The sequence below is a fragment of the Sturnus vulgaris genome, chromosome 21 (genome assembly GCF_052056855.1).
Source record: "Sturnus vulgaris isolate bStuVul1 chromosome 21, bStuVul1.hap1, whole genome shotgun sequence".
Taxonomy (NCBI): Eukaryota; Metazoa; Chordata; class Aves; order Passeriformes; family Sturnidae; genus Sturnus; species Sturnus vulgaris.
In genome coordinates, this window is record NC_142263.1 from 10863652 (window position 1) to 10881842 (window position 18191).

General features: G+C 57.4%; 1 protein-coding gene across 5 annotated transcripts; it reads left to right on the forward strand.

The window, feature by feature from the left end:
* The first annotated feature begins 3743 nt into the window (after positions 1-3743).
* Positions 3744-18164, forward strand: HIP1 (huntingtin interacting protein 1). 5 transcript variants are annotated; one of them, XM_088176988.1, is made up of 29 exons: positions 3765-4145; positions 4626-4682; positions 5125-5205; positions 5860-5936; positions 6085-6146; positions 7333-7473; positions 7851-7908; positions 8698-8773; positions 9201-9332; positions 9913-10010; positions 10166-10238; positions 10461-10644; positions 10739-10827; positions 10917-11033; positions 11120-11221; positions 11935-12129; positions 12247-12394; positions 12486-12572; positions 12679-12786; positions 13159-13295; positions 13393-13503; positions 13622-13680; positions 13789-13882; positions 14230-14330; positions 14443-14548; positions 14678-14801; positions 15278-15339; positions 15860-15971; positions 16586-18164. In XM_088176988.1, exons 2-29 carry the CDS (start codon positions 4668-4670, stop codon positions 16600-16602), a joined length of 2766 nt encoding a protein of 921 aa, XP_088033114.1. In that variant the 5' UTR covers positions 3765-4145; positions 4626-4667; the 3' UTR covers positions 16603-18164. The 5 variants fall into 5 exon arrangements, 3 of the variants coding, with proteins under 3 accessions (XP_088033115.1, XP_088033114.1, XP_014736985.2); XM_014881499.2 differs by having other exon boundaries at positions 3767-4145; positions 16272-18164; XM_088176989.1 differs by lacking the exon at positions 13622-13680 and having other exon boundaries at positions 3744-4145; positions 14237-14330.
* The last annotated feature ends 27 nt before the right edge of the window (positions 18165-18191 follow it).

The window sequence follows — 18191 nt, forward strand, 5'->3', positions numbered from 1 at the left end:
AGCTCTGGATTCTTTAATCAACACTCGTTTCCTTTTGGAAATGAAAGAAGCGGGAAGGCGTTGTGCTACTCCTGAGCCAAGCTTGGCTCTTTGCCTCCAAATGGGAAATTTCACATTCAGAGAGTGAGAGCATAATCTGGGGAGAACTGGTGGGGAGTGAGGGTGTGTGTGTCAGGGTTCAGAAAGCCTCTGTCACCCTGACCCTCTTCCTCCATGCAGTTTTGTTCTCCTCCTTCTGGAACCTGCAGACACAGGCCTGGAGACGTGACATGAGACCTGTCCATGGGTAACCCAGTGTGGAGCTGTTGATGCTCTGCCCTGCTGTGGGATCTTCTTGTGAGAAGGGCTGGATCAGGGATTGGGAATTCCTGTGGGACATAGCTAAGGTGGCTTGTCAAGCCATGGGCAGTAGACCTTCCACAGGTTTCTGGGAATCCCCTTGGTGCTGCAGAGGGAGGAAAGGACTGTTGGAAAAATCCCATTGCTCGTGGATAGATAGTCCCAGACTGCTCCTCTCCCAAACGGCCTGTGCCTTTCCATGCACACGCTAGTGGCCGGATGGCAGTGTCACCCTCGCACATCTCCTTATGCAATGGACTCCTCTGGACTGTCCTCCCACTTCCTGCCTGGCCTGTTGCACAAGAGGAAACTCTGGGGTTTCCTGTCCCAGCGGCAGAGTAGGGTGTGGGACTGTCCCATGTCTCTGACGTCCCCTGCTCTGGTCAGTAAACTGGACCGGCACTGGCAGTGCTGCCCAAATGTGTCCTGGTGGGTCAGAAGTCGCCCTCACAGGTTGGAAGCTCATAATTAAATTAAAATTCTGTCAACTGCAGGTGGGGAGTGGCATCTCTGAGTCAGGCTGAAAAACCCTCTGTGGGAAAGGGGTCTGGACTTGCTGTCCAGGCAGCCCCAAGTTTCCCTCTGTTCTGACCCAATTTTGCAGCCAAATCACCCTCCCTGACCCCGCTTGTCCCCCAGAGGTAACAATTCCAGCCATGGTCTTCTGCTGCTGCACTGTGCTCCCACAGTTTGCTGATGTGGGCACTGCCAGAGACACTGTTACAGCAATTTGGGCATGTCTCAAGTGGCTTCTGGATGGGACCCCTGCCCTGCACTCCTGGGGGTACAGTGTGAAAGCGGGGTGTCCACAAGTACACCCAGAAAGTGAGATCCAGCTTTCCTCGGAAACCTTTCTGCTTTCTAGATGTGTGTGCTTCAAATGGAGTTGAGGAACTTGGGGATGGAAGCTCCAGCTGGTCCCTGCCTGGAGCCAGGAGATTGCCAGCCTCCATCACCCTTCCACTGTGTCTCCTCACTCTGGGAGGTCACTGGGGCTTCCTTGTTTGGAAAAAACTGTCCTTGGTTTGCTGGGAAAAGCTGACACAAAAGAGCAGTTAAACTGGGAGCTCCATTTCTAGCTTTCCCAGGGACACAGCACGGCTTCCCTCCGGAGACCACCCCTGCTCCGGTCGTTGAAGGACGGCAGGAGCGGCTTTGGGAGAGCGGTGCCTGCATCCTGACTCTGGCTATGAGCTTCTGCTCCCCAGCTCTGGCTTTGCATTTGGCTTTTTCCTTGTGGTCCAGGACTCCATCCTGAGGTGGAATGTGCATTCAAATGCTGATCCTGGCACTCCTCACTGTTTTGGCTGGTTCATCACATCTGCCCTGACAGTCTTGGGGGCTTTGGGGCTGCAGACTGGGATTTTGGATGAGGACAAGCTGCCCCTGAAGCTGGATACATGGCACGTGTCACAGATGACTGTTGGGATGCAGACATTCTGCTCCAAGCTTCTGGGACAGGGGCATCCCTCTCCAGACTGGCAGAGGCCCCTTCCCAAGCATTTTTTAATTTTTTTAAATTTAAATTTTTTAAATTTAAATTTAATTTTATGGTGTTCCTGACAAGGGGCTGTGGCTGCTGGGACAGGCAGAGCTGCAGAGGTGACTTCCCACTCTTGTCCTCGTGCTTGGAACCTGTAGCCTCCATCCAGTCCCTCAGGAAGGGATGGATAGGTCTCTCCACTGCTGGTATTCCTTTCAGCTCTCCTTAAAAAAACAGCCTGAGGTTCTGCTCTGGGTGCCTGGGATGGATGTCTTGCAACTGCCAATTCAGCTCCCCTGACACCTCAACATGAGCCTCCTGCATCTTGCTGATGTCCTCCCATGTCACCTCCATGGTCCTTACTGGTCACCACCCAGAGCCAGTATGGATAGGGCTGCAAACACCACAGTGTTTGGTAGTGGCGCCCCTGCAGCACACCTGGCTCATACTGGGACATCTGGACACAGTTTCAGCTAAGGGGATGTTTGGCTCTGGGCTGGGAGTGCAGCTGTGGGTGGGGTCTTGTCTGTCTCAGGCCATCATCATTCCTGCTCCAGCTGGCACATGTTTTGATGGCAGAGGGACTCCCTGGGGGGTTTGGGCTGTACTCCACCACATTTGGGGCCTGTGGGCCCTTCCAGCCCCATTCAGCACAGACTCCTCAGGGTTTGTAGAGATGAAGCCATATGGGGCCACCTCAAAGAGGGCCAGGAAGCAGGGTTGCAGCAAGGATTGTAGTGAGAAAGGCACTGAAATTAATCTCACGGCTTTAATTGGTTTATATCAGTAATGAGCTACTTCTGGCAGTGCTGAGCCAGACAGTTCCTTCCCTTGGCAGCGGGATGTTCATGGAAGCAGGTGCCAAAGAAATACTTGGTGATGTGTGAGCTTGGGGAGAGGATGACCCTCAGCTGGAGTTTTTGTGTCCCCATGAAGGATCCGAAATGGGGTAGAGTTAAAAATCCCGCCTGGAAAATGCTTCCAGTGGCTGCCACTGCCTTCCGTAGGATAAATGGTGGCTGGCTGTGCTCAGGCTCCTCAGTGTGGACTCCCCAAGGTTCTCAACACCTGCGTGGCAAGTCCTGCTTGTGGGTTCCACTCCTGTCCCTCTAATCCATGGAGTAGCCAGGACTTTTGCCAGGCAGCCCTGGCAGCGGTCTTGCCATCCTGCTGCCTGATTTTTGGTGCTCTCCAAATTGTCCTCCCCATTCAGCACCCCCAAAAGTGGGGTAGGAGCTGCTGCCCACGATCCAAGGGCAGGGGAGGGATTTGCCTTTCCTCTGCCTGTCCCACCACTCTGAGGGCAGCAGAGGGTTCTTTGTGGGCACTGCTTTAATTGCTTCGTTATTATCCTGAGTAAATGAGTCCTGGCAGCAGCTGAACCTGGTGGATGCCAACTGCATCCCAGAAAGGCATCCGGGAAAGGTCAGCATCCAGCTGGCACAAGCAGGGATTGGGGACCTGGATGGGACCCAGCCACTGCAGAGCTAGAGGGTCTCAGTGAGCAAGGGGGGAGCTGTGAGGGAGCCTCAACCCTTCCCATCTCAGCCCCTCAATTACTTCTCTCTTGCAGACCGTCAGCATCAATAAGGCCATTAATGCACAGGAAGTGGCTGTCAAGGAGAAACACGCCAGGAATATCCTTCTCAAAGCTGGTCGTGGGACAAGGAGTGTGGGAGCAGGGCTGGGGTTGCCTGGAAAAGGGGCAGCATCAAGAGGGTGTGTGAGGAGAGGTGCCCAGGGTGCTGGGAAGGCCAGGACTATTGGATACTTTTCCAGCACGGCACAGGATTGCTGCTGCTGCTGTCACAGCCTTTAAATGTTGGTACGTGCCCAGGCTGGTGCTCCCAGCACTACCATCCCAGAGGAAGGCAGGAGAGGAAGGTGCCCACAGCAGGTTGGAACATTGCCACCAAAAGTGGATCCCCAGCATCGCAGCAAGGCGTCTGGGAAGGCTCAGCAGAGGCACAGACCCAGCCTTGCATGTGCTATGGTATCCCCAGAGCAGGGCTGGGGGGGAGAGGGTGGCTTATGCCACTTTGGGGACACCATATGCCTGGGCTGGGCATCATTAACTCCCTATGGTGGCCTGGCCCCCCGGGCTCTGTGGGTGCAGCTGTCTTTGTGTGGCCATTCTCAATCACCAAAGGGCAGAGGAGTGCTTCCTTGACCAGCAGCACCTTGCATCCTGGGCACACACCATGAGAAGGGAGCACAGACCTTCTGGTCAGTGGTGAACCGGCTGCCGCTGTCTGGCAATGCCGTGCTCTGCTGGAAGTTCTGCCATGTGTTCCACAAGCTCCTCCGGGATGGACATTCCAATGTGAGTGCCCAAAGTTCAGCTTGGAGCCAAATCCTTTCCCCTGCAGGGCTGCCCTAGGTGCTGGGAGATGCTGGAGGGTCAGTTTCCTTCTGGGGTGGGGACTGGAGGAGGGTTGGCCTCCTAGGGGTCGATCCTGAGTAGGGCCTGGAGCTGGAGCTCTCCTAAAGGGTCAGTGCCCTCCTGCAGGTGAATCCTAGGTGCCAGAGCCCTCCTGGCACCCAAAATCCAGTGTGCCTTAAACCCCAGTGCCATTGGCAATGCCAGTGCCAGAGGAAACTGCTCAGCACCCGGCAATGGCATTGGTGCAGGAGCCATCAGCAAGTATCTTCCATGGGGAAGCGGAGGCATTCGGGGCTAGTGGTGGCAATAAAGGGTTGGGAATGCATCAAGACCTCCCATTTGTCACCCAGTTTGTGGTTTCAAATATGGAACACTGTGTCCTGGTGCTCTGCCTACTGATTGTCACCATCGTTCCTCCAGGTCTTGAAGGACTCCGTGCGATACAAGAATGAGCTGAGCGACATGAGCAGGATGTGGGTCAGTGACCAACTCTGCCAGCATGGGGGGGAGACCCTGAGGGTGCCTTGGCCAGGCTGGGGGTGTAGGCTTTGGGAGGTTCCCTCTCCCAGGAAGCGGAGCACAGCCAGGTTGACCTGTGACTGTCATCACCTACCTGGGCTGGGTTTCAGCTGGATTCTGTGTTCCCTTCCACCAAAATCAAATGCTGCCTTCCTATTTTGTGGCAAAAAATAAAAACTTGGCTCTGGCAGTAAAATGAAGCATTGAAACGTGCAGAGAAAGTAAGTGATGAGAAGGTTTAACCAAATCCCTTCAGTACAGCCACCCTGCATCCAGGTGCCAGTGAGGAGGGTTTGGCTGTGGTTTTGGAGAGATAAGGAAGGGATCAACCATTCTGCAGCAGAAAAAGGCTCTTCCACAGCCTGCCCTGGATCTGAACAGCTTTTTGGGGTCCCCACAGGGCCACCTGAATGAGGGCTATGGTCAGCTCTGCAGCATCTACCTCAAACTGCTGAGAACCAAGATGGAATTTCACACCAAGGTGAGCCCCCCTGTCCCTGTTCCCAGGGCTGTAACAAGGGGTGGGCACTGGGGTGACAGCAAGGGACCAGCATGGCCATCCTGCTGCCTCCATGAAGTATCCCCAAAGCTGCCAGTGGCCATCAAAAATGGCCCAAGGACCAATGCTTTGGAGGTGGCAGGATTCCTGGTGGCCTAGGACTCCTTGGGCTGGACTGGGAGTAGGCTACAAGTAGTAGGAGACACACACACCCCGTTCTCCCCCAGCTGTCCTAGATAGGAAAAGGGAGTAAAACTGCTGGAAAGAGGTGTTCTCTGTGCCCATCACCCTGTTTTGGAAGTATTATGTGACCTTCCCCAAAATACCAGGGCAGGTACCTCCTGGGGCAGATATCACTCCATCCCATCCAGCTCTCTGCTGGCAGCCCTATCTCTTCCCTGCTTGGCAGATTTCTCAGCCCAGGGAGAATCAGATTTTCTTGCTGGAAAGAGAAGAGATGCTGTGGTCACCCAGGGTTCAGACACCTGTGCTGTGTCCCTTTCCCCCCACATCGCTTCCCTGGGTCATCCAAGAGCTGACTTTGAGGCTGCAGGATCACAGCCCTGGTGCTCCCAGAGCTGTGGCCAGACCAGGAGATCCTCTGGAACCCTTTCCTGACTCTGGTTTTCCCCACAGAATCCCCGATTCCCTGGAAATCTGCAGATGTCTGACCGGCAGCTTGATGAGGCTGGGGAGAACGACGTCAATAATTTGTGAGTGCAGGGCAGAGGAAAGTCAGGGAGGGGGTGGGTGGCACGATCTGCCCAACCCCCACTGGCAGCATGACCAAGCCAGGACAGGATCCTTCCTCATGGGTGGCCTTGGGGACAGTCCCCAACCATCCTCAACCCTGTTTCCTAGTTTTCAGCTGACGGTGGAGATGTTTGACTACCTGGAGTGTGAGCTGAACCTCTTCCAGACAGGTAAAGCCCTGCATTACTCTGAGACATGGTGGAGTGAGAGATCTGACAATGTCCAGCCCCTTTGTGAGGCTGATCCAAGTTGGATGAGGCTGACAGGGATGTTGGTTGAGGGCACCACAGCTCAGCTCTTCTATGGGCACTTCACCTGAATAACAGTTGAACAAGTGGAAGATGCTGCACCTGCGTCAGGGCAACCCCTGGTCAGGCTGGAGAATGAAGGGATGGAGAGTAGCCATGCTGGGAAGGACTTGGGGATACTGGAGGATGAGCAGTTCAACATGCCCCAGCCAGTATGCTCCAAAACCCCCCGTGCCCTGGGCTGATCCCCCAGCGTGGGCAGTAGGTGAGGGGGTGATTCTGGCCCTCTGCCCCATTTAGGTAAGAGCCCACCTGCAGAGCTGCCTCCAGCCCTGGTGTCCCAGCATAGGAAGGACATGGGGCTACTGGAGTAAGTCCAGAGGAGGCCACAGAGATGCTCTGAGGGCTGAAGCCCTTCTGCTCTAGGACAGGCTGGGAGAGCTGGGGATGTTCAGCTGGAGAACAGAAGGCTCCAGGAAGATGTTAGAGCCCCTTCCAGTGTCTAAAGGGGCTCCGAGAGCCCCAGAAAGAGACTTTGGACAAGGGATGGAGTGACAGGACAAGGGGGAATGGCTTCCCACTGCCACAGGGTGGGGTTAGGTGGGAATTTGGGAAGAAATTCTTGGCTGTAAGGGTGGTGAGGCCCTGGCAGAGGTGCAGGGAAGCTGTCGCTGCCCCATCCCTGGAAGAGTTCAAGGCCAGGTTGGATAGAACTTTGGAGCACCCTAGTCTAGTGCAAGGTGTTGGAATGAGATGGTGTTCTGCTCCTCCAAGCAGGTTCTGGAGCACCTTCCCTCTGGCACACCCAACACACTCCAGTGGCCAGTGGGACAGCAGTGACAGGCAGAACACAGGGGTCACATGTCAGCTCTGCTCAGGGACGCAGCTGGGGCTCAGTCCCAACTGGAGATCTATGATGCCAGGCTGGAGTACTCCCAGGCCTGGGTGGGAGACCTGGGTGGGAATTTCCCCTCCCGGTGAGCTCACACACAGCTGCAGGGCAGCAGGCTATATCCCCAAGGGCCTGTGAGTGTCTTGCTGTGGATGACATCTGTGGATTTGGCAGACACAGCGTGGCACCCTCTGATGCTGCACTCTTTCCCTGCAGTGTTCAGCTCCCTGGACATGTCGCGCTCAGTGTCAGTGACAGCAGCAGGGCAGTGCCGTCTGGCCCCACTCATCCAGGTGATCCTGGACTGCAGCCACCTCTATGACTACACTGTCAAGCTGCTCTTCAAGCTCCACTCCTGTGAGTGTCCCTAGCACCACTGCCTTTGACAGGGGGGGACACACAGGGAGGTGCCGAGGTCACCACTCTGCTCAGCCTGAGCTGTTCACCATCACCTCTTCTCCAGCCTCTTTTGGGAGATGGAGGGGATCACTATGGCAAGGAGGTGCAAAACCCAACTCCTTCAGGATCTGGCATTGTGGCAGCCACTAGCCCACACTTTTCTCTGCCCTGGGGGTGTGGTCCCCTCCTGCAGCAGGACACTGCATGGAGTATTCAGACCCCCAGAGGAGGGTGGCCATCTCTGGGAAAGAGCCATCTCCACATGGCTGTGCTGATGGGTTGTTCCTTGATCCATGAAGACACCTGCTGACATTTCTACTTGCTGCTTCTTCCAGGTCTGCCGGCAGATACACTGCAGGGCCACCGGGATCGCTTCCTGGAACAGTTCCGAAAGTAAGTGCCCAGACCCAGAGCATTGATGCTCTGGGAGTGCACCAAGGCACTGAGATAAAAAATGAGTGAGCAGGGACGTGCTGTGGTCTCTGGTACATGATTTTTTAGAGTAACCCAAACAAAAACCGGCCACCGAGAGTAGGGAGGAGATGTCAGGTGCCGGGGGAGGATATCATGGTGCTGAGGGAGGAGCTTGATTCAAGATCACAAACTGCAAAGAGCAGATAGCAGTGCTCGCTGTGCTTGTCCTACACAGGGGCTAACCTTGGGACAGGGTTCAACAGTGCCAAGATCCTGACTGGGATGCTCAGGTGACTGGGAGAGGTGGGACTTAGGAGTGGTGTGGCTGGGCACTGTCCCTCTTCCCCAAAACTGTAGGTCCTGGAGGGAGGTACCCTGCTTCTAGGGAAGATGCTCCTGCAGGAGCTAAAGTTGAGGGTGTTGGCTCCAGGCAGGAAACCCCCCTGCTTCTGAAAACTTTGGGTAGACAGGAAGTGGTTTAGGTTGGAAGGGACCTTTGAAGGTCATCAGGTACAACCCCCTGCTATGGGCAGGGACACTTTCCACTAGACCAGGTCGCTCAAGTTCCAGGTCCTTCTCCCTGCCCATCAGGCCTGGGATTTATGGGATAAACCCTTCAGCAGTGGGAGGACTTCCTGAGTTTGGTGTCAGCACAAAACACCTTCCCCTCCAGAGCAGTACGACAGCCGGTTGACACCCCCTGGAGACAGGCAAGGGGTTGTCCAGGTTGGACAAGAGCCATCCCTAACCATTCCCTGGCCTTTGCAGGCTCAAGGACCTTTTCTACCGCTCCAGCAACCTGCAGTACTTCAAGCGGCTGATTCAGATCCCGCAGCTGCCAGAGGTGAGACCCAAGTTCCCTGTCCCTGTGCCCAGGGGCAGCAGTGGGGGCACTGGCAAAAGGCCCAAAAAAGCCTCTTGCTGCCTTGCCCAGCTTCTTAGGTCTGGTGGCAACGTGGGGCTCCTGGGCCTTGAGGATCATTCTTTTATCCCTCACTGGGTGGTATCCATCTGGATGGAGCTGGAAGCTGGGATCCCCTCTCTCACTGATCCATAGCCCTTGTTGAGACCTGTCCCTTTGGGTCCTGGTTCTATCCTGTGGGTTCTGATTCTATTCCTCTGCCTGACTTTATCCCTATGGGTCCTGGCTCTATTCTCATGGGTCAAGGCATGGCCAGCTCAGCTCCAGGGCAGGATTTCAACCAACTGTGCCTTCAGCCCAGTAGCGGTGCCAGTCCTTCCCCCTCAGCCCTGCTCCCTTCCCTCCTCAGAACCCTCCCAATTTCCTGCGTGCCTCTGCGCTGTCAGAGCACATCAGCCCTGTGGTGGTGATCCCCGCCGAGGCGTCCTCGCCCGACAGTGAGCCCATCACAGACCTGGTGGAGATGGACGCAGCCTCGCAGGTGAGGATGGTGGGGGCTCTCTGGCTCTGAGCCCGGGGTTATTTCTCCAAATCCATGCTGCAGTGAGGCCTGAGGCAGTGGGGATGGCCTCGGGAACTGGGGAGTGTCACTGGAGAGAGATGGGTTTGGTGCTGGATGTCCCGTCTGAGTGCTGGGTGTCCCGTCTGGGTGCTGCTAGGGCTGAACTAGCCTGAATTCTCACAGTGCTTCTCAGTAATGTGGTGCCCTCCAGTGATGAGCAAGGAGAGGTTTGGCTTCGAGCATTGCCATGGAGACCTTTAGATCTTACCTTCCTCTCCACCTAGGGTTGTCCTCAGGAATTGAATGGGGAGGGGAAGGAGCATGCAGTGACATAGCTTTGGGGATCTTCTCCCTCCAGGAGTTAGGTGGGGATGGGCCATAGATGCTCCATGTTCATTAAGTTCATCACATTCAGTGTGCTGGAAGTGGGGGTGGAGGAAGCAGCCCCAGTGTTCAGGCAGCTCATAGGCTGGCTTGGCAGTGAAACTGGGGGCATGGAGGGACAAGGGCTCCCAAGTGATGGTGGGGTCACTTCAGATCTGTCCTGCTCTTACCACAGAGCCTGTTTGACAACAAGTTTGATGACATCTTTGGCAGCTCCTTCAGCTGCGACCCCTTCAACTTCAACAGCCAGAATGGGATGAGCAAGGATGACAAGTAAGCAATCCTGGCAATACTGCAGAATGGCCAGGATTGTACTGGGAGCTCCCTGCCTGGAACAGCATTGCAGCCATGGTGACACAGGGGACACCTCCCCTCCCAAGCTGTGTCCCCATGGCACTGAGGGTGTACCTCTTGTCTCTCCTTCCCAGGGACCGGCTAATTGAGCAGCTTTATGGGGAGATCACAGCCCTGAAGGAGGAGCTGGAGAAATTCAAGGCTGAGGTGGGTGACAACCAGGTGGGCAGGATGAGACCCACTGGAGATGTTGGATAGGCTGGTGGTTGTGTCTCTGGGTGGACAAGACAGTGACTCCATCTCTGTCCTGCCCTCTTCCCAGTGGCTTCCCCCGTACAGGGGGTGGTACCCATGGGGGGGCTGCTGGACAGTACTGGTGGGCATTGGATGGTACCAGTGGGCACCATCAGCCCCCACCCATCCCTGCAGAGTGCACGGGGTGCAGTGCAGCTACGTGGTCGTGCCAGCGAACTGGAGGCTGAGCTGGCCGAGCAACAGCACCTGAAGCAGCAGGCACAGGACGAGAGTGAGTTCCTGCGTGCAGAGCTGGAGGAGCTGAAGAAGCAGCGGGAGGACACGGAGAAGGCTCAGCGGAGCCTGACGGAAATTGAGAGTGAGCAGGGAGTGCCAGCACCGGCGTGGGATGGGGGTGGGCCCCAGGCAAGGGGTCCCAGGTGCTCAGCTCTGTGACCCTGCATGTGTGGCAGGACGGGCACAGGCCAATGAGCAGCGGTACAGCAAACTGAAGGAGAAGTACAGCGAGCTCGTGCAGAACCACGCTGACCTGCTGCGCAAGGTGGGCTCCCCAAACCCCCTCAGCATCCCCTTCCCTAGCCGTGCCCCCTGATACCAGGGGCTGCTCAGCTCATTCTCTGACGTTTCCAGAATGCAGAGGTGACCAAGCAGATTACAGGGGCCAGACAGGCCCAGGGTGATGTGGAGCGGGAGAAGAAGGAGCTGGAGGACTCCTTCCAGCGGGTGAGCGAGCAGGCGCAGAGGAAGGTCAGTAGGAATGGAAGGGACACACCAGGGATGAGCAGGGGCTCCCCATGGGGCACCAGTGCTGCCAACCTCTCCCCTTGCTGCAGTCTCAGGAGCAGGCAGAGGTGCTGGAGACCCTGAAGCGGGAGCTGGCTACCAGCAGACAGGAGCTGCAGGTCCTTCAGGGCACACTGGAGTCCAGCACACAGGTGAGAGCACATGGGCGGTCCCTAGCACCCCTCTGGGCTGGGTAGCCAGGCCTTAACCAATCAAGAGGTGATACCCACCACTGGCCCCAAAACCAGCTACCTGTCATCTTCTTTGCCACATCTGAGTGGGTTTGATGTCACACGGGGGAGTTTCACACTCCTGAGTGTGGTAGTATGTGGAGCAACGGATTCCAGTAGCAGGGATCATAGAATAAAATGCCTGCAAGAACAGGGTCAGTCAGCAGCTCTGCCTGCTGTAAGCCCATGTAGCAATGTTGCATCATACTGCAAGATGTGCCAGAGGGTATCCCATGCTTACAGAGCTGTGGAAGACAGCAGGGGTGCCTGGGCTTATTGAAGGAGGAAGAAGCTGGCAGGAAAATGCAGTCACCCATCTATGAGGTGGGCAAACTTGGCAGCAGGAGGGGGATGGGGCAGAGGCAGCACCCTGAATCCTCTCCTCCACCGGGATGGTGACAGTTGTGATAAAAATGCATTTTCACTGATCGAAGTGAAAAGGCTCCCCAGGAGCCTCGATTGTCACCAGATAATGAGATCATCAGTGCTGCTCCATGTGGGGAGCTGTGCTTGTGCAGGTTATGGTGCACCCAGCAGGGACAGTTGGCGTGGCCCAACTTTGGACCAAGAATGAGTCCCCAAAGTGGAGGGTTAACCTTCGGCACAGCCCCGTGTCATGCGCCCCCCCACCCCAGGCAGGAGCAGAGCAGAGCACTCGGATTGCCAGCCTGGAGCAGGAGAGGGACAGACTGAGCCAAGCAGCAGAGCAGCACAGGGATGAGATGGCAGCTCTGCAGGCTGAGCTGCAGCAGCTGCGGGACACACTCAGCCACGAGCAGGAGAGCAGCAGGACAGAGCTGGAAATGCTGCAGACCCAGCTGAGAGACAAGGTACCATGAGGGTCCTGCCATCCCTAATCTGGCCAGACCAGAGGGGTTCGGGTGGGCCAGGTGCAGGGAGTGCCCAGTGGCCCAGCAGGGGCTCTGAGCCCATCTCTGGCCCAGCAGGAGAGCACAGAGCAGGCACTGCAGCAGCTCCTGGCCAAGGAGCAGCTATCCCTGGTGCAGGGCACCATACAAGAGGCCAAGCGCATGGTGCAGGATGCCGTGGCTCGCATGGAGGATCCTGCTCACATCAGCTGCACCGGCTCAGCAGGTGATGCCCTTGCTACTCCCAAACCTGATGTTATCCCAGCCTGCCTGCTCCCTCTGGTCCTGACTGAGTCCTGCCTGCTGTCTGCCTGCAGATTGCCTCCTGTCCCAGACGCTGGCAGCCTCCGAGTGTGCAGAGCGGCTGCGGGATGCACACAGCAAGTACCTTTTGGATGGCACAGGTGAGAGGTGGCAGCCCTGGGCATTGGGCACAGGGGCAGCCCCGGCACGCGGAGTGAGTGGGCAGCACAGTGGGGGCTGAGGCCTGTGCCTACTGTCCTGCTGCAGCCATGAGCTCCCTGCTGCCCTGCCTGGCCCTCTTCGCCCACCTGGTCAGCAACACCCTCCTGCAGGGCAGTGCGACCTCCCATGTGGCCCCTGTGGAGCCTGCTGACCGTGAGTGCTGCCCCAGGCCAGGGGCTGGTGGGCAGGGGTCAGAATGGGTAAGGGATCAGGATGAGCGTGGGTTGGGGTGGGCAGGGGATCAGGGTGAGCGTGGGTTGAGGTGGGCAGAGGATCAGGGTGAGCAGGGGCTGGAGTGAGCAGGTGTCGGAGTGGGAAAGTGCCAGGGCAGGTCAGGGCAAAGAGGATGCTAGGGTGAGGCCACGGTGTGCAGGGGTCATGGCAGGATGCTGGGGCAAGTACAGTGCTGAAGTGGGCAGAAACCAGGGCAGTCAGAGGACAGCACAGGCAGGATGCTGGGGTGGGTAGGAACCGACACCTCCTCTCCATATGTGATCCCCTCAGCCCCCCATGCTGCCCACACAGGTCTGCTGGAGCTGTGCAAGCAGTGTGGCAGTGAGGCTGTGAGCTACCTCAGCGCTCTGCAAGACCCAGAGACAGTGGCAAGTGCTGACTGCAGCCTGATGACAGCCTGCTTGAGCCAGATCAGCGCCATCGGGGAGGTGGGTGGCCCAGGAGGGCTAGTGGGATGGGATCAGACCATGGCAGGCACCACCAGATGCTCCTGGATGGTCCCTTTCATCCCATCCTATTCCCCAGGAGCTGCGTCCCAGAGGTCTGGACATCAAGCAGGAGGAGCTGGGTGACCTAGTGGACAAGGAGATGGCAGCAACGGCCGCGGCCATTGAAACAGCATCTGCCCGTATTGAGGTGAGGGTCACCATGAGCAGAGAGGTGCCCGCAGGCCACCATACTGGGGACTGTTGGGACTGCTGTAGAGGCCAGAGAGGTGCATTGGGTTCAGAACAGCCTCTCTCCCTTCAACCAGGAGATGCTGAGCAAGGCACGGGCTGGTGACACTGGGGTCAAACTGGAAGTTAACGAGAGGTGAGTGAGGATTGGAGCACTGAACAGAGCCAGGCAGGCAGGATGAGGACAGGTACTGCAGGCAAGGCAGCTGCTTTACGGGGAGGCTCAGTGGTGTTTGTCTTGCAGGATCCTGGGCTCCTGCACAGGCCTCATGCAGGCCATCCATGTCCTGGTTCTGGCCTCCAAGGACCTCCAGAGAGAGATTGTGGAGAGTGGACGGGTGAGCTGGGACAGGGGTGGGGGCAAGGGAGCAGACAAGGATGAAGACAGGGGTGCTTGTCTAGCTGGGGGTCACAGCACACTTGCTGGGACATGCTACTCCAACACTTGTCCCACTGGGACTTCCCCACCAGCTGCCAGGAGCTGCTTTCCAACCCCAGGGGCTCACCCTGGTTATGATTCCTGGGGTGTCGTGGAAATCCCTGATCTCCCTTCCCCCACAGCCCCCAAGTTCAGTGTGTCCCTACCTCTCACATACATCCTGAATGACACCCTGATCTCCCCCTTTCACCCCAGACCAGGGGTCTGGGGTTGCCTGGTAACTAATTGTGCCTTTACCAATGGCAGGGTGCAGCATCCCCCAAGGAGTTCTATGCCAAGAATTCACGCTGGACCGAGGGTCTCATCTCTGCCTCCAAGGCAGTGGGCTGGGGCGCCACTGTCATGGTGTAAGTGCTACTGTCACCCAAGTGGGGAGAGGATGGCAGAGTCCTGCCATCACCACGGAGAGCGGACATAGGTGGTGGGATGGTGCTCCAGTTCCTCTCTGCTCTCCTGCAGTGATGCCGCTGACCTGGTAGTGCAAGGCAAGGGGACATTCGAGGAGCTGATGGTCTGTTCCCGGGAGATTGCAGCCAGCACCGCGCAGCTGGTGGCAGCCTCCAAGGTAGGAGCAAGGCTGCTATTCTGTCCATGATTCAGGATGATGCTGGGGCACCATGTGGTCACCCCAGATCATGGGGCTGGTCTTCTGCTTGCCTGGCAGGGTGTGACTCCCTTCTCACTGTCCTGGCAGGTGAAGGCAGACAAAGACAGCGCCAACCTCTGCAAGCTCCAGCAAGCCTCCCGGGGTGTCAACCAGGCCACGGCCAGCGTGGTGGCCTCCACCAAGGCTGGGAAGTCTCAGGTGGAGGAGAAAGGTAAGTGTTGGGCTGCAGGGATCTTAGAATCATGTAATCACTAAGGTTGGAGAAGCTTTCTAAGACAATTGAGTTTAACTGTTCCCCCACCACGAATCATGTCTCCAAGTGCCACATCTACATGGCTTTTAAATCCCTCCAGGAATTATGACACTACCATACCCTGGTGCTATCAGTGCTGAACAACCCTTTTCATGAAGAAATTTTCCTTTTTATCCAACCTAAACCTCCTCCTGCACAACTTGAGGACATTTCCTCTGGTCCTAAAGCTTGGAGCACAAACCTGCCCCAAAACCTCTGCTCTTGGCACTCACCACTCTTGGTTGTCTGTGCCCCGTGGTCTCTGCCCATGGCTGCCCCTCACTCCCTCCCTGCATATCCTATGGTGCCAGATCCTTCCAGCAGCATGGGAGCTGCCGGGAGGTCTGACTGGGGGAGCAGAGCTTGAAGGGGGCTGGTGGTGTCTTTCTCCACAGATAGCATGGACTTCTCCAACATGACACTCACCCAGATCAAGCGTCAGGAGATGGACTCGCAGGTAGGAGATTCCCACATGTTTTGGGAAATGCACCTGATCATGTCTCTCTTGGGCTGCTTGGAGTGGGGCATCAAATTTGGGGACACCATGCCCAACTGCCCCCAGGTAGCACAAGCAAAGGTGAAGCCCAGGGTGTGAAGGCAACAGATGGGTTTGCCCAGGAGTCACATGCACTTGGTCCTCAATGCCTCCCCCATGCTGTTCCCATCATGACATAGCAGCCCATGGCCACCCTTGCCCCCTGTGTGCTACCTGCAGCACCTACCTCTGCCTGGCATGGGGCAGCTCTGGAGAATTCCCCTGCCTGGGATGCCCACACAGATCATTGTGCCTTCACCTGCCTGCACAAGCAGTGCTCACTTGAGCTCCATCCCCTCCCCAGATCCACTCATCATTGGAGCTCTCGTGGGATGCTCCTCTGTGGTCTTTGGGCTCAATATTAGGGGCATAACGGGTGTGAAAGGGAAGTGCTTGGCCCAGCTCCGTGCCAGGGTGGACGTGTCCTGGGCCATGTCCCCAGGTACGGGTGCTGGAGCTGGAGAATCAGCTGCAGAAGGAGCGGGAGAAGCTGGGGGAGCTGCGCAAGAAGCACTACGAGCTGGCTGGTGTGGCGGAGGGCTGGGAGGAGGACGGTGAGTGGTGTTCCAGCTGGGCAGCTGCTTCCGGAAAAGGTGGGGCAGTGTGGAGAAGCCCTGCCTGCCATCATGGCAGTGAGGAGGTTTTGCTGCAGCTGGCACAAGCCTGGGGATAGTTGGCACACGTGGGCAAATCCTATGGGGTCTCTCCACAGGAAAGACCCCAACATGTGGGATCTGCATCATCCCCAGGCGGGGGGCTCTGGTGCTGCTAGAGCAGCCCTCTGGTCCCAGAGGGATGGGGCAAAGGGGTGCTGGTGGACAGCACACCCCCTGACCATATCTTCCCACCTATAGCTGCAGATTAGCACCAGTGGTAGAAGCAGCCCACAGGGGCACCTGGGATGGGACCCTGCGGTGGACACCTCTGGGACCCCACTTGGTGCAGTCCGTTGAGAAGATCCCCAAGGAAGTGGTGCAGAGGCCCCCCTGAAGCACACGTCCCCTGTTTCCCCCCCCAGGAGCCACCTCCAGCACCAGAACCGAGTGGCCAGCGAGACCCTGGGGCCAGGGCAAGGGTGCAAACCCCACCTGTATTTATTAGACCTGCTGGGGATGGGGGGAGGTGTCTACGTGGGGGTCTTTAACCCTTTAGTTTTGTTTTTGCACAGATTCTGAGAACTCCTAGAGCCGTCTCTGGCTGAGCAGGAGTGGTCGGGCTTCTCTTGCCTCTCACTGCTTTTCCAGCCTTAATCCATCCCCTGTGCTCAACATGAACGTCCCCCGCGCCCAGGAATGAGCTGTGCTGAAGGCTCCGGGGGTGCCACCGTGTGGAGGACAGCTTTTGGGGTGCTGCTAGGCTTGGTGCTAAGTGTGCTCCCCCTGGCGGGGACACTGAGTGCCTTTGGCCGCTGCAGGCTGAGAGGTGGTGCTGTCATGGGACATCCTGGCCTGTTATACAGGGTGCCAGGAACAGCTAGGAAAGGGGCAGCAGCAGAAGGTATGCTGCCATGAGCTCCTGCCTCTCATTCCAAGTCCCCAAAACGCCTCCCAAGCACCCCCCCCCCCCCCACTCCGAGCTGGGCTGCTCTGCCCTGACAGTTCACTGTGTTCATGCCAGCAATAAACCCTCTGCAAGGAGCTGGGTGCGGGTTTGGGCCACCACGGTGCTACCGCACAAGCCACCAGCTCCTGGGGACGGAGGGGTGACTCTAGGGCAGCAGCACAGAGGGTTTGGGGGGAATGCCAGGGTGCCCCAAAACCAGAGTACCCCAAAGCCAGAGTAAGCAGCTCCCTGTCCTTGCTCACTTTGGTGTCACCCTGCTGTCATTGCCACCCTCTTGGGTGCAGGGGGACTAGGGCCCCTGGCTGTGGCTGTGGGCACGGGGCTGGCACCAGCCTGGGAACCTTTGTGCCTTGAGCAGAGGGCTCAGAGAGCAGGGGGCATCAGCCACCTCCAGGCCCCCCAGCTCATCTCGCTGCAGTGGAGACAGTAATGTCAGACCATGCAGCAATGTCCCCATCCCCCATGGTCCTGCTGGTGCCCCTGCTGGGGCCAGTGTCCCTCCACTCGGGGTGCTGAGGACAGGATTTGTCCTTTCTCCCTTTGGGAAGGGGCTGGGCTGTCACTGTGTGCTTTCCCAGCAACGCCCACCCGTCAGCATGCAGCTGGCACCTGGAGCAGTGGGACCTGCCACCATTGTGGCCTCAGAGTTGCCACCCCTCCATGCAGCCATCCAGCATGCAGGGGCCCACTGTTCCCATGTCCCCTGCCAGCTCTGCTGCCGGACCACCCGCTCTGTGCATCAGCCTGCCAGAGGGACCTGGACCTCCCCCTGGGGGTCCTGCTGCTTCCCCATCCTCAACCCCAACTGGCTCCCCTCGGATGCAATACCAACCATCCTGTTCCTGCAGGACACAGGGAGCCCCAAAACTCCCCGCTTCATGTGGGGGGAGCCTCGCCTGCACGCCCAACTACCTCAGGCCTTGGGGCTGGGGAGTGGCATGGGGGTCACAGTGGCAGTGGGGGCTTGGGGACAGTGGCATTGCTGTAGGCCAGATCCATTTGTCCCTTTTGTATCTCAGCCAGGCATGGGCAGAGAGTCCCTGTGGTGTCCCCTGTCATGGCAGCTGGTGACAGGGATGGTGGGGGTGACTCCCCACTGCAGGGTGAGTTGATTTGAGTTTTCATTGTATGATAGTAATGACCACGTTGTTTGTTTTGGATTTTTCAATAAAGCCTTCAGCCCAGCCCCACAGCTTGAGGGGGGGGGGGGT